Source organism: Lasiosphaeria miniovina (assembly GCF_030549165.1).
Source record: "Lasiosphaeria miniovina strain SMH2392-1A chromosome Unknown B0T26scaffold_4, whole genome shotgun sequence".
Classification (NCBI taxonomy): domain Eukaryota; kingdom Fungi; phylum Ascomycota; class Sordariomycetes; order Sordariales; family Lasiosphaeriaceae; genus Lasiosphaeria; species Lasiosphaeria miniovina.
Genome location: NW_026848223.1, coordinates 5,410,037 through 5,424,278, shown reverse-complemented (window position 1 = coordinate 5,424,278; position 14,242 = coordinate 5,410,037). Strand labels below are relative to the sequence as shown.

Genomic DNA, 14,242 nt, shown 5'->3' with positions numbered 1-14,242 from the left:
CAATTTCGCGCACCTTCCATTTCAAAAATCTTGAGAGAGTCCCTGCGAACCCACGCTCTTTCTTCATCCAGAAATCTTACCCGACCGTTTAGAGTCTGCCTCCAACCCACCCTCCCGCCTTCCCTCAATAAATTCTGCTCACCTCCTACGCTCCTTCCGCGACTTGGGTACATCTTGCGCGAACGGTTTTTGGAGAGGCGCCAGCAGGTCCCCTCTCAGCAGCCTATTTTGGATTCCTCTTCTCTCTTCCTTTATCTCCCTCTTTCCTCGCCGTCGGCGAAGCCTTCGAAATCAATCTCTCTTTTCGGAATCTCGTCAGGTCCCATCCACGGTCGTGTCATCCGCTTCCCTGAATCTACAGGAGCAGCCATTATTCCCACTCCCATTACCACTACCACTCCCAATTTTCACTCCGTAGCCGAATTATGGCGCAGGCACGAGAGACGTCGTTTAACCCGTCTTCGCCTCACTCCTCGAGTGGCGGTGCCGACTCGTACAAGCATGAGGGTACCCCAGATACCAGACTCACTGCCTTCTCCCCTGACGACAGCTCGGCCAGATCCAACAAGCTGCTCAAGACTTTGAGTCTCAATGCGTCTTCGGATTCCCACCATGTTCGGTTCCATGCCAATCTCTCTTCGGAGGGATACCTGGGTGGTCCCGTCGGGGCGGAGATGGACCCCTTCGTCTCTAGCACTACCTCGGCGCCCAAGTCGGAGCAGAAGCTGTCACCAACTGCTTCGGCTTTCCGGCCCGTCTCCATCTCCTTGGTCGCACATGGCTCTCTGAACAGCATGCCGGGATTGAACATTGGCCCCTCTGCAGACATGCATCTCGGTCTGCACTCGACTGCCAGATTCAGCACCGAGTTACGCTTATCGCGTTACCTCTTCATCTCCGCTCCCTCCAAAGCTGTTTCACTCGACAGTGTTGAGGGCTACATCTCGGTACGTTCTATGACTTCTATTACCTCTCTCCTTTGAGGCGGGACTGACAAATGTCGACAGAAACTCGAGCGATGCGGTTCTCAATGCCAAGGCAAATGTCGCCATGTGCCAGTAACTACTGGAGTCTACATTCGACTCACCAACATACGCGACGCCCGCACCATCTATGAGAATGTTCAGCTTGGCGGCCCTGACTGGCGTGCCAAGTACATTCACCCCGCTGAATTCTACCAGGTTTGTTTCACGTCCCTTGCCTCCTGTCCGACCAGGTCACAACTAACCCAACGCCAGGTTGTAAACCCTGGTGCTCAGTACGAAGCTGTCTCCGAGGGTCAAGTATATGTCATGGCTCTCCCAGATAGAGGCATCAACTTGAGCGCCAGTCAGATTGAGTCGATTGTCCACGGTTTCCTTCAGAGCGAGGGAGATATATTCGCGTTCCAGCCTCAAGCAGACGCGATTGACGTTGCATTCCGAGCATTGGTCGAGTTCTCAGATGTCGATGTTGCCATAAGCATCGCATCCAAGTTCAACGGGATCTCCCTCAACGTAAGTGCATGCGCCCGTTCGTGTCTCAAGTCTAACGAGAAGTTGCAATATAGGGAATCCAAGTGCTCTTGACTCTCTACCACCCGGATACTACGACTGTTGCACCAGACCCCCTTGCGACCTACGCTTCCTCGCGGAACCAAATACAGGATATCGCAGATATGATCAAGGGCATGAGCGTTTCCAAGACGCCGCAGCCTGTCAATGCTCTGGCCACAGCCGGCCGCCATGGTCAATCGCCTCTCGCACTCCATGTCCCACAACAACAGATTGCTATGTATCCAGTGGTCTATCACAGTCAACTCCCAGGACCAGTTCGATATATGGTTGACCACACTCCAACACGCAGCCAGAGCATGACTCCCATGACGCCCCTGACACCCATGTCTGGAAGTGTGCCCATCATGGGTCCCATATACACCCCGCCGGCGACCCCTATGACACTTCACAGCGACTATACCAGCCCCAGAAACATGCAGGTATATGGACGTCAAGACCGTCGCCAAAATGCCATGAGGGTCAACAGAGCCCCGTACTACAACGCCGCGGGTCATCATAACCACGTTGATGTCAAACGTATCCAGGATGGCATCGATGTCCGAACGACCGTAAGCTGCCCCAATTTTTGGTACAATGACGACATGCTGACAGGTCAGATTATGCTCCGCAACATCCCCAACAAGGTTGACCAAGCCATGCTTAAACGCATTGTCGATGAGTCCAGTTGGGGCAAGTATGATTTCATGTATTTGCGAATCGACTTCGCCAATGATTGCAAGTAAGTAAAGCTGCTACTCCAAAACACCGACATTCTTTTACTGACCGAGAGTCTTAGTGTGGGATACGCCTTCATCAACTTCGTCGATGTAAGTTCCCCTTTTCCTGCCCCAGAATTGCTTCTTACTGACAATCTCGTAGCCTCTGGACATTATTGATGTATGTCATTCTTCTCCCCTTGGATTCGAAGTATCTGACCTCATATGTAAAGTTTGTGAATGCACGAGGCAACCAGCGATGGAACTGCTTCAAGAGCGACAAGGTTGCAGAGATTTCCTATGCGAGTGAGTGCTCCAAGCAACCCAGCAGACTTCAGAATGAGGGATTCTTACTAACACCTAAAAGCCATCCAAGGAAAGGACTGCCTCGTGCAGAAGTTCCGTAACAGCTCGGTCATGCTCGAGCCGCCTCACTATAAGCCGAAGGTATAGACAACCGATTCGCAGAATTTTCTCTGACTAACCCTTTTGCAGCTCTATTTCACGTCGAACGGCCCTGAACCCGACCTGGCTGGGAAGGAGGAGCCCTTTCCTGACCCGGACAACCAGTCCAAGATGAAGCGCAGCTGCGAAAATGCAGAGCATGTTGGTGAGTCTTGTCAACTCACGTTGAATATGGGGTTCATGGGATTAATGCATTCTTTTATTAGGTCTCTTCACTCCCAATGCTGGCCAGCATTTCCGTGATGAGCAGCGCCGCCGCCGATCACAGTACGATCGTGGCACCCGACTTGCGGCCCTTGAGGAGTACGACTTTGATGCCCACATTCAGCAACAGGGTCTCTACACGTCCCAGTAGTTCAACTGGGACAATATCAACCGATTCTTGCAGCATGAATCTAGCATCATGCATTTGCTTTGGCTTGGGCAGCTTGCTTGCCATATCTGACAACTCAATCAGGTGTACACAATTTCTATCGCAATACCCACCCTGTAATTCGACATTCGGGTTTTAGAAAGTTTGCCAAGTTCGTTTAGGTAGTTGGCGAAAACGAAGGGGGAAGATCACAACATTCATACACATCCCAGTATTCTTCTAATATAAACAACCCAGGGAGAAGGAAACAAGCAAGGTAAAGGCGATGGTTGTCGGCGAGAAGCGAGATTGGACTATGCCAAAGGGGTCGTTGATGCCATGGTGGTCTAGGAAAGCTGGTCGTGCCATACCGCAATATCTGGTTTTGGGAGGGGTTGAGACTTAGCACGGTCGAGTAGCGATTGGGAGATTCCTGTATAGCTAGACGATGGCATAGCAGAATAGGTTTTGCGCCTTAATGAGCGGTCTCTTTCTCTTCTATAATCATCGGCCTCAATGTGGAACCAGTGCTCTTAATACAGGTCTACATGTTGTGAGCAAGAAGATCCATGTACGTCTTTTCCTGTACGTCTTTCAGTCTACAGGGAAGTTCGGCGCTAGGTAGCAGCAAAATTGAGTCTACGGCAAGGAGTTTGTTGTAATGTTTGACATGTTATCATAAAAATTCAAGAACAGCTAACTTCCCACAATGGCAAACAACTGATTTAACTCGGATCTTCTGGCAAAGCAGGGAGTGGCTTTCTAGAGCCGCCACCTAGTTGTGACATCGCAGAAGGGCCTCTCGACGGCGGCCTGGCCAGCTCTTGGTCAGCCATGACAGCCCCGGACTCTGGCCGATTCATGCTGTCAAAAGGTGGGTCGTCGTCCTCCCTTAAACTCCCACCTGAACTATCTGGCTGATCCGGCGATCTCTCCTCGGACTCACCGACCGAACCCTTGCGGTTATGACGCGATTGCATCGGCGGTGTTGCAGCCAGAACATCGTTAGCATCGTCGTACTCCTTGTCGGAGAGCAGAACTTCGATGCCGTCGACTTTGATCAAGGGCGTGCCCTCCCTGCTGAACTCGGACGTGGGCGTCAGCGGTAGCGTCTTATCGCCTCGGGAGTGCATATGGCGAGGACCGTTAGATGGTTGGTAATTTTGTTGTTGTTGTTGCTGCTGCTGCTGCGACTGGCGTTGTTGGTAGTGCTGATGCCGCGGTGATGGCGTGCATTGGCCGCCGTTGGCACGGGAGGCGCTTCCACCGGTTTCTGCCCCAGGCGAGGAGAGGTAGTGGGGTGAGGGCGAGGATGACGATAGAGCGTAGCGAGAGGCTTGGAAAGCGATGTCAAACGGGGAAGCGCCGGGGCCGACGCCACCGCCGTTGGCAACGCTGCTGCGGCTGAAAATGACCAGCACAAGACAGCTAAGCAAGAGAATGCTTTGGAGGATGGCCATGCGCTTCTGGAAGACGACCTCATCGGCGAGCACGTTGAGGCGGCTCGACAGGGCGACCATCTCGCGCTGCGACTGCTCGCGCTGCGTCTCCAGGGCGATGACAGTGCTCTGCCAAATCTGGTCGTACTGGGTGCGGACGTTGCGGAGCTCGCCGAATACAGTCTTGTTGAGCGTGTCAAGGAAGGTATCGACGCGGTTGAGCTGCTTACGTTCCATCTTGAGCAGCACGTCCTGTAGGAAGCGTGATTGCTCCTCGATATACTGCAACGACAACGAGGTGTTGGACTCGAGGTGCTGTAGGCGCTTGGTGACAGTCTTGAAAAATGACTCCTGAACCGTTGGCGACGCCGAGGCGGCATTAGAAGCTGTCGAACTGGTCTTGCTGCGAGGCGTGGTCGGACTAGGATTGGCCGAACCGCTACTTGTTGCAGCTGTTCTGGCGGCAGCGGAAGAGGAGGATGACGAGGAGCGGCTAGCCGCTGTCGTATTAGAGGCATCAGAACGAGTGTTGCTGAATTGTTTGTGGTTGGGGCTGTTTGATGTACTGCTGCTACTCTTGCTGGCATTTTGGTTTACTGGTGTTGAAGATGGATGGGCAGTATACGACGATTCGACGGAGGAAGGCATGTCAGAAACTGAAGACGAAGACGGAGACGGTGAAGAACTCGAGACTGATTCACTGGGCTGTGCTGTCTCCTGCCCCGCAGTAGGCGTCGCGGACTGTTTGGCCACGGGGTTCGAATGGACGGCAGAGCTATTCGGGTCTTGGTTCGAGTTTGACGATACAGGGGTTGGTTCGTCCGTTTTAGGTGAGCGCAGTTCACAAGTTTCTGCTGACATGAATTCGAAGAATATTGGCCGCCAGGGGGAGAGGCCCATCTCAACAATGGTCTGGTTATTGGGAATGTCCCCAGTAGCGCTCGTCGAGACAGGGTCCTCAGCAGGGGGTTCTTGGGTAGGAATGTCATCAGCTAGCGGCTCCTGGACCGGCGCGTCAATTTGCTCCGTGTCGTCGTCTTGGTTAGAGTCTGGTTCTTTCCAGCTGTCAAGCATTCTGGTGCCGTGGACACGCAGCAACGACACGGGACAGTAAAATTCGTTCCCGTAGTGGCTCAAGAACTCGATGCGGATGTACTTGGTATAGATCTGAGGGTGCTCGACTAGAAAGGGCTGGATATCTCGCGAGTTCCGGGCCTCGAAGGTGCCCAGATCTACCCATTTGTCCATCTTCACGGGGTAGCGGTCACTAACACTGATCCTAAACTTGCGGATCATGCTGGAGAAGAACTCAAAATTCGCCAGGACAACAGTGTCGACGAGGATATCGTCGCTGAGCTCGACAATAACAAACTTGTTCTTGGCCCGGCACTCGAGCAGCATGTACGTGTCCTTGTTTTCGGCCAGGATTGCCTTGGAGTTCTGGGCGCCGGGGTTGGTCTTGAGGACAGTGGCGCCGGCATCAATCGACGAGTACGAGAACCTCTCCTTGCAAGTCTTGCCGGCGTCCTTACTTCTGTAGTACTGGGTTTTTCCGTCGTCATATAGGATATGCTCCTCTTTGAGTTCCCTGGTGTCGGTCTGCGGAGTAGCCTCGCCGCCCGGAGAGGACGCCGTCAGCTCAGAGACCTTCTCGGCCAGGGCGTCGAATTCAAGAGCAATTTCTCCGTCGTCGCCGAGGCTGTCCAGGTCGCCATGAGCCATGCCGGGCTCTCTCTCGCCGCCACGGGGCTCGCGCTGCTTACGGCCCTTGATATCGGCGGGATCCTGTCCCGACTTGCGCAACATCATCTCTTTCCACTCCTCAAACGACATGAAGGAGCTCGCCGTAATATCCTGGCCATCGGGGTCGTCTTGCCCCTGATCTTGTTTAGGTGCCGCCTCATCGTGAGTGCCTGGCTGCTTCTGCTGACCAGCTTGGTCTTGCTGGGCGCCTTCCGAGGTCGCGGTCTCGGGGGTTGTCGTCGTTGTGGCCGCCGCCGCCGTCGTCCTGGCTACAGTGGCCGATGCGCTTATCAGTTCTGTCCCAGAGAGGGTGGGACTCGTCCACGCTGTCCGTAAACATTGCTGCGGCAGCGTGTGGGTGATGTAGTTGATTGTCTTGGACTTGCAGACGTCTGGATCTGCTGAGGCAGCGGCAGCCTTTAGAGCGGCATCCTGTGCTGACCTCAAACCATGGACGGTAGCTGTCTGAAGCCCCAGAAGAGCTAGAGCCAGCGTAACCCCAACTCCCAATCTCGGACCCGTTACACTGCGCATCGTGTGTTCTCAACTTATCAGTTAGTTGGGCGGAATCGTGACCTAGCCATGACGCCCTTCCAGAACGGTAGATCGACTAGGAAACGGCGCTTTTCTGTGTGTTTTTCTGTCGTGCAATTAGGTGCGATAGATCGCAGGGCACGAGAAGTCCGTAGGGAGGCTGTGGAGAGTAGTAGACTTGGTGAGTACCTTAGGGAATATCGAGTGTCAAACTCGATCGCGACAGGCATCTGGCCCAGGACTTTGACAGCACCCACAATTGGCTTACCAGTTCCTTGCAGGGGTGTAGCTGTTAAGACGAAATACAGTACTGCAATGTATAGTACACCGTACAACATTACAGGGTTAGGGTACAATGGGCAATCCGCCTTCCTACATCGGAGAAATCGGCCCTAAACACGCAGTGCCGGCATTGGCCAGACATTAGGCTAAATGCGCATCCCCTCAGGCGGCGCCTCAGCATCGGTAAAACTACCTTGTAACTCAAAGACGTTTTAACCAATAGTTTTGAGAAAAAGAATTGTTATTAAGGAGGAGCAAGTTCGAAGTTATCATTAGTTGGCCAGCTTTAACAAAGAACTGGGGCCTTTACCAGGAAATTTTACCGATGCCGAGGCGCCGCCTGCTTCGACTTACATAGTAAACTAATTCGAGGTCATCGTCGACGATGGGGACGGGAACTTGCCCCGCCGCCAATTCCTCTTTCCTTATGATCAAAATGCCCCGCGTAACGATGGCGAAACTATCCTGCCATCTTTTTCTCTCTGAGATCTTGCACTTGCCAGCTCCTTCTCCGAGCTGCCCTGCTACTGTCGTTCCATCTTCACAGCTCGATATCCGATAAGCCCCTCCCTAGTTCTGCCCCGCAGTACGTACAATCATCAACAATGACTGACGGCCCCCTCTACCTCGGGTTTGATCTCTCAACCCAGCAACTCAAAGGTTCGTGAACGCACAGTCTGTGGGGCAAGAGGGGGATATGGGCTACCGCGGGTAACCAAGCAAGTTGGCTAACACGACTTTTGCGAATCACAAAAGCCATCGTCATTCAGTCCGATCTTCAAGTTGTCTCCGATGCCAAAGTCGACTTTGACCAGGACTTCGGCTCCAAATATGGCATCAAGAAGGGCGTCCAGCTAAATGAGGTCGAAGGGGAGGTCTTTGCACCCGTAGCCATGTGGCTCGAGGCTCTGGATCTAGTGCTGCAACGTCTGGAAGCCAAGAAGACGCCCCTGGGCCGTATTCACGGCATCAGCGGCTCCTGCCAGCAGCATGGGAGCGTCTACTGGAGCCGTGAGGCCGAGACCCTGCTCGGCACCTTGCAGCCGGACAAGGACCTCGTTGACCAGTTGAAGGGTGCCTTCTCCCACCCCTTTGCGCCAAACTGGCAGGACCACAGCACGCAGGCCGAGTGTGACCAGTTCGACGACAAGCTCGGCTCGCCAGAGCGGCTAGCCGAGGTCACTGGGAGTTCCGCCCACCATGTCAGTCTGCCATGGAAGAACGTTGCTCAGATCATGATGATGGAAAATGGCTGACAAGCAGATTGCTTCAACAGCGGTTTACCGGCACTCAGATAATGCGGCTCGGCCGCAAGATCCCTGACATGTACGCCGCAACATCTCAGGTCTCGCTCGTCTCCTCTTTCCTCGCATCGCTCTTTCTCGGCACCGTCGCGCCTATGGATATTAGCGATGTGTGCGGTATGAATCTCTGGGACATACCGGGGAACAACTGGTCGGAGCCACTTCTTGAGCTGACGGCCGGCAAGGGCGGGATGGCAGAGCTGCGCAGCAAGCTCGGCGAGGTTCGGCAAGATGGCGGCGGCAGCATGGGCTGTATCAGCAGCTACTTTACGGCTCGCTACGGCTTCAGGCCGGACTGCGGCATCGCGCCCTTCACGGGCGACAACCCTGCCACAATCTTGGCGCTGCCCCTTCGGCCGCTCGACGTCATCGTCAGCCTCGGTACCAGCACCACCTTCCTCATGATCACGCCCGTCTATAAGCCCGACCCGAGCTACCACTTCTTCAATCATCCTACCACGCCAGGCCAGTACATGTTCATGCTGTGCTATAAGAACGGCGGGTTGGCGCGCGAGAAGGTGCGCGACGTGCTCCCTCCACCCCCCGCAGGATCCTCCGACCCGTGGGAGAACTTCAACAAGTACGCCCTGCAGATGCCGCCGTTAGATGTCGCGTCGGCGTCAGACCGCGCGAAGCTAGGCTTGTACTTCTACCTCCCCGAGATTGTTCCCAACATCCGTGCAGGCACCTGGCGGTACACGTGTAACCCGGCCGACGGTACGGCACTGGCCGAGGCAGACGCGCCGTGGCCAGTCGAGACGGACGCGCGCGTCATCATCGAGTCGCAGGCGCTGTCGATGCGTCTGCGCAGCCAGAAACTCGTAGAAGCCCCCGCTGGAGACAGAAGCAGCAGCAGCAGCAGCAGCAGCATCCTGCCCGCCCAGCCGCGGCGCATCTACCTCGTCGGCGGCGGTTCGCTGAACCCGGCGATTGCGCGCGTCATGGGCGACGTGCTGGGCGGCGTCGACGGCGTGTACAAGCTCGACGTTGGCGGCAACGCGTGCGCCTTGGGCGGAGCGTACAAGGCTGTATGGGCGTTCGAGCGGGCCCCCGGTGAGACCTTTGACGAGCTCATTGGCAGGCGCTGGAAGGAGGAGGGCGCCATCCAAAAGGTCGGCGACGGCTACAGGGCAGGCATCTTTGAGCAGTACGGGAACGTGCTGGGCGCGTTTGGCGACATGGAGGAGCGCATATTAAAGGAGGCGAGGAATACCTAGGTGCGAACAAAGATGCCTACCAGGCATTCAAGTGGTATTGGTACCTTTTCCGTGTAATCCAAGACTCCAAGCCCTTTCGTGTGTCGCAATCTTGTCCCCGTGGCTATTCAGTTCACCCGCGGTTCGTTCATCATCCAAGATTATGATAGCCGGAGCGCACCCGACCGCCCTGTATGTACAAGTGTGGCCATCGAAAAGCTCAGGCTTCATGTGTACCTAAGGATGTGTGTGGCATGCGCATGCGGGGAAGACAGCATATTCTGTTTCTAACCGGCGGCTCAGAGAGGTACGAGTTTATGTTTGTTTTGAAGATGGAAGGGAAGGGTCGGCATCCTGAGGTAGGTAAGAACCCGGCAGTCACGTTCTGTATCCAGTGGTACCTCCAGTGGTACCTTACATGGATCATCGTATATGTATGTAATGTACAGATCTAGCTAGTCTGTCTGCTCCAGAGCCAAGAACAACCCTCGTCACGGTTCGTCCTTCGGCCGCTTACTCCGGCGACCACTCTCGCGATGAAGATGGGGGGTTCATGACCGATCTGTTTCCCCAACAGCAGCGGACGTCACCAACACCACACACCCACGCACACACACTACACACACGCACTACACACACACCACGCTACGCTACGCCACGCCACGCCACGCCACGCCACACCACGCCGTGCAACACCAACCGCACCGTGCCAAAGACACCGAGACGCCGCGCGTGCTATGGCCTAGCTGATTTGGCTTTACCAAATGTCTGGGCCGGGTGCTGACTGCACATCAAATCGGGTTCTTGAAGAGGGCGGCACGTCAGATGCGGCGCTGGCAGGATTACGGGGCTCGTGTTTTGTACTCCTCGCTGTTGGCAAAAAAAAACTACCATCTGGCAACAGGGGGAGCAGCAGCAGCAATTCAAAGGCAGTCATCACTACCTTACTTGCCTTAGATACCTACCCATGTGAGGTAGGCTGCAGCAGCCCGACATGGTCATGATACTTGGGCCTGTGTCCTACCTGGACTGCATTGTCTTCTGCATCCTGCTCGCACCGCAGCTCATTTGGCGCGTGGGCCTGTTCGAAACGCTCGCATGCGTCTTACGGGCACTGCCGTTCCTTAGTAAGTCACAGCCAGCCTATGGCTCGCTTTTACCTACCTCGTCTGCGTTGGAAAACACGAGGAGATGAAACAGACAGCCTGCCCCCTCCAACCTCTCTTTCTGTGCCGCTTGCTAACTTGAGGGGGTTCCGCGGACCAAAAAGTTGTGGAACTTCCCACGGCGTTCATCCGGGACCGGTATCTTGTACGGCGCAAACACCGGTCGCCGTTTGTGCAGAGGGCATCCCCCTTTGAAGACTTCGTCATCCGCTGCGTGCGGTACGCGTTTACCAACATCCCACCAAAGGTCGGGCGTGTTTTCTTCTCCAAGCAGGTAGCGCGCCCGTTTCTCCGCTTCCGCATGCTCCGGCATGGCTACCTGCGGCCCCCCATCTCTTGGAGTGAGCACGAAGGCGTGAGTCTGCCCTCCAGAGGGCCCAGAGTTTGGCGCCAGTGTCGTTACTGACATGCTTTCCCTTCTCCGTCAGGACTCATTCAGGGGCATCTGGCTCATTAGAAATCCCGAAGAGAGTCCTGACTTTGTTCTCTACTATGCTCATGGTAAGATGTTTTATCTGTTCTACGTACCTGGATGCTCGCTTGCTGCTGCTTACACGGTTGCCGGAGTCTAGGGGGTGGCTTCTCGATGGGCTCAACCTACTTCTACCTCGAGTTTCTGTTGACGTGGCTGTCGGTCCTGACGTTATCCGGGTATAAGAACCCGGCCATATTTGCGCTGGAGTACACGCTTGTTCCGGAGGCGTCGTTCCCCACCCAACTCCACGAGACTATCCGAGGCTATCGACATGTGTTGAGCAAGGCAAAAGATCCCTCGATTGTGTGCATCGGCGGAGACTCGGCTGGCGCGTTGCTCATCCTGAGTCTTTTGCTTCAAATAGGCTCAAAGGAGGAGCTGAATGGCACCAAGTCCCATCACGATGGCCGCCTCATGAAGCCGGCGCTAGCTCTACTCATTTCGCCCTGGGTGACGCTTGTTTCGCCCCGGCATAGAAACACGAAGAGCGATTTTCTCGACGTGCAGCAGCTTCATCGCTACGGCCGGCAGTTCGCAGGCGGCAGTGTCTCGATAAACGAGGCAGCTGCATCGCCAGGCAGCTGCAAGGATAAAACCTGGTGGAAGCGGTCAAGTCCGTCAGGAGGTGTTTTCATCACTTACGGGGAGGAGGAAGTCTTTGCGCCTGAGATAGACGAGCTGATCCAACTCCTGAGAGAATCAGGTGTCATTATCGGATCCAAACGTGCGAGTGGCGGCATTCACGCGTGGCCTGTTGCGTCCTTGTTTCTCTCGAGCAGCCGCAAGGAGCGACTATACGGGCTAACTACTATCACCAAAGAGATTAGAGAGCGTATCCCTCAACAGAATCAGGGCAACTGTAGTGATGAGGGTATAGGTGTGCATGTGTCAGATTAGATCAAGTAATTTTATGCCGTCATCGACATATCAGGTGTTGATGAAACCATAGTTAGAAAAGGCTAGACTCGGTTTCTTTAACACTAGAGTTCTGCAGTCTTTGGCTTTTCAAATGTGCTCTTTGAAGGGTCATCATGAATACACAAAGGAAATATAAAATGATAACACGAGCATGGCTTACCCGGACTGGCATTCGGTTTATGCCATTCTGCAGTTGATGAGAATCGTCTTGGGAATCTTTCAGGGGCATTGGCGACTCCGATTGTGCAACGGTAGCAACGACTAACGGGTGCTGTATCATTGCTGCCGCAACTCTCCGAGTTGTTGGTCAAGGAAGTCGATTGGTGAGGTAACTAGTTACCTTACCTAACTGCCTAAGGTGTCTACCTAAGGTAGGTAGATCCTGTGATAATGGGTGATGTGGGGTTTCTCTTTAGCCGAGTTGGGCCTGGAATGCCGTCGGGAGTTGAAAAAGCAGCCATTGCAGCTCCATAGTTACCGGGTATTCCGTGGGGGAAACATAATCATGGAGGCGGCATCCAGATCCATTGAGCAATAACGCTCGGTGGACAAAACATGTCACATCATGTTGTGCGTGAGTTCTGATGATGCAAGAGGAATTACCCTGAGGTTTGGTCTTCGCTTTTTCTTCCAGTGGATAGGTAAATTTTCCCTGTGTTCCCGCCTTACCCAATCAGCCCAGGCTAAGAACGACCCCCTTCCATTATTAGGTAGCTTGGACAGTTCGGCAGGCGAGGTGGTGTGGGCCTGCCTGCGGCGGTGCATGAGCAGCCCCCTGTGCATATAAGGTAATCAAGATGCCTACAGCAGCTCCATCCCATCCACATCGACAGTCCCCACGCGCCATCCGCCTCCACTATCCGCATCTGCGACCCGACCCAAAATCTTGCCAGCGCCATCCGAGGTTCGCCTCGCAACCATCAAGACTCGAGGTACCTGCCTTTACCGAGCCCGTATGAACCCACCGCTTTCCCATCAAGCTCCCCAAGCTCCCCAAGCTTCCCAGGTTCTCAATTCGTCCACCTCTCTCTGCTCGACTCTTCTTCCGACCGAGCCCCGCCTTCAGCCCCATTTACCCAAAGTCAATTGCTTGCATGTATCCGTATTCGAATATAACTATTCCCTCCACCACCAGCCCCTACCCTGCTCCAACCGTCTCCCATCTTGCATCTTCTTCTTGTTGGCGAAGCTCTGGACTTCGGGAGCTTGGATTACATCCATCCAACAGCTGGTGCCGAGGGCCAAGGAGAGACAGCATGAAGGCAACAGCTTTCGGTGCCGCATCTCACGTCAGCTTCAGCCGCAAAGCTCCAACTTGACACTGCTGGTTGTTTGTGGTTGAGGGGCAGCTTGAATAAGCTACTGTGCCCTGGTATTCTCCCCTTGACAGGTCTTTTGAGGCTTAGGTCGGAGGTTCTCGTGCTGCCCAGCTGCTCTGCGTGGACGGTTAGAAGGCGGACGGTGGCCGGGCAGGAAATCCCGAGGCGCTGCTCGTAATCCTGAACACCCACCTCACTGCATTAGTATTGCTATGGAGACAACTTCTCGGAATTCTGCTGTGTTGATTCTAAGAAGGGGGGGTGTCTTGCGTCTTGCGTCTTGCATCAGGCTCATGTGAAAGTCACAAGCCACCTGCATCTTCAGGGACTAGGTAGCTCAACAAAGTCAATTCTAATTAGTTACTATAAGGTTTCTTCTGGGTATATATGCCGGCGGTTATCGATAAGTCCCTCTTCCCCCCTTCCCCTCTTCCCCTCTACCTGACTTACAGCAACTTGTCATCCACCGGTCCCTACTGACCGGGGGTTGGTAGAGAGGGAGCCTCCACAATCCCAAGCGGCCGACTCTATACCTCGCCATATTCGGTTGATGACCGAGAGCCCATGACGGGGGAGAAGGAACGGATCTTTCTACCAATCGACCGCAGCCAGTCCTGACCCTTGCGTCGAATGTCCGAAGGGCGGACGGCCTCGTCGAGGAAGTGTTGCCTCTAGCCCTTAACGTAATCGCAGTATGCTTGTGCCGTACGGCGCGCTTCCTCCTCTGTCTCTGGTGTGTGGTATGTTTCGGCGATGGCACATGATACGTAGCTGAAAGGGCGAGCGAAGCGAGGTGGT

At 54.5% G+C, this 14,242-nt stretch overlaps 4 protein-coding genes across 4 annotated transcripts; 3 read left to right on the top strand and 1 right to left on the bottom strand.

The window, feature by feature from the left end:
* Positions 1–425: 425 nt before the first annotated feature.
* B0T26DRAFT_647971 (RNA recognition motif 2-domain-containing protein) lies at positions 426–3,071 on the top strand (the record flags this gene model as incomplete). The annotated part of the gene is made up of 11 exons (XM_060437961.1): positions 426–947; positions 1,008–1,181; positions 1,239–1,496; positions 1,550–2,104; positions 2,153–2,274; positions 2,332–2,362; positions 2,415–2,432; positions 2,485–2,557; positions 2,628–2,698; positions 2,747–2,861; positions 2,923–3,071. 11 exons carry the CDS (start codon positions 426–428, stop codon positions 3,069–3,071), a joined length of 2,088 nt encoding a protein of 695 aa, XP_060297181.1.
* A 1,061-nt stretch (positions 3,072–4,132) lies between these two features.
* B0T26DRAFT_619878 (UNC-like C-terminal-domain-containing protein) lies at positions 4,133–6,748 on the bottom strand (the record flags this gene model as incomplete). Its single annotated transcript, XM_060436056.1, has 3 exons — positions 4,133–5,007; positions 5,083–6,378; positions 6,439–6,748. Coding segments are annotated over 3 exons (2,481 nt in total), but the record flags the coding sequence as incomplete, so codon positions are not given.
* A 923-nt stretch (positions 6,749–7,671) lies between these two features.
* On the top strand, positions 7,672–9,587 carry B0T26DRAFT_741381 (xylulose kinase-like protein; the record flags this gene model as incomplete). Its single annotated transcript, XM_060443955.1, has 3 exons — positions 7,672–7,726; positions 7,823–8,268; positions 8,343–9,587. The coding sequence occupies 3 exons, from the start codon at positions 7,672–7,674 to the stop codon at positions 9,585–9,587; spliced, it is 1,746 nt and encodes a 581-aa protein (XP_060297179.1).
* A 979-nt stretch (positions 9,588–10,566) lies between these two features.
* Positions 10,567–12,104, top strand: B0T26DRAFT_647649 (Alpha/Beta hydrolase protein; the record flags this gene model as incomplete). Its single annotated transcript, XM_060437916.1, has 4 exons — positions 10,567–10,693; positions 10,837–11,087; positions 11,161–11,233; positions 11,305–12,104. The coding sequence occupies 4 exons, from the start codon at positions 10,567–10,569 to the stop codon at positions 12,102–12,104; spliced, it is 1,251 nt and encodes a 416-aa protein (XP_060297178.1).
* Between the last annotated feature and the right edge of the window lie 2,138 nt (positions 12,105–14,242).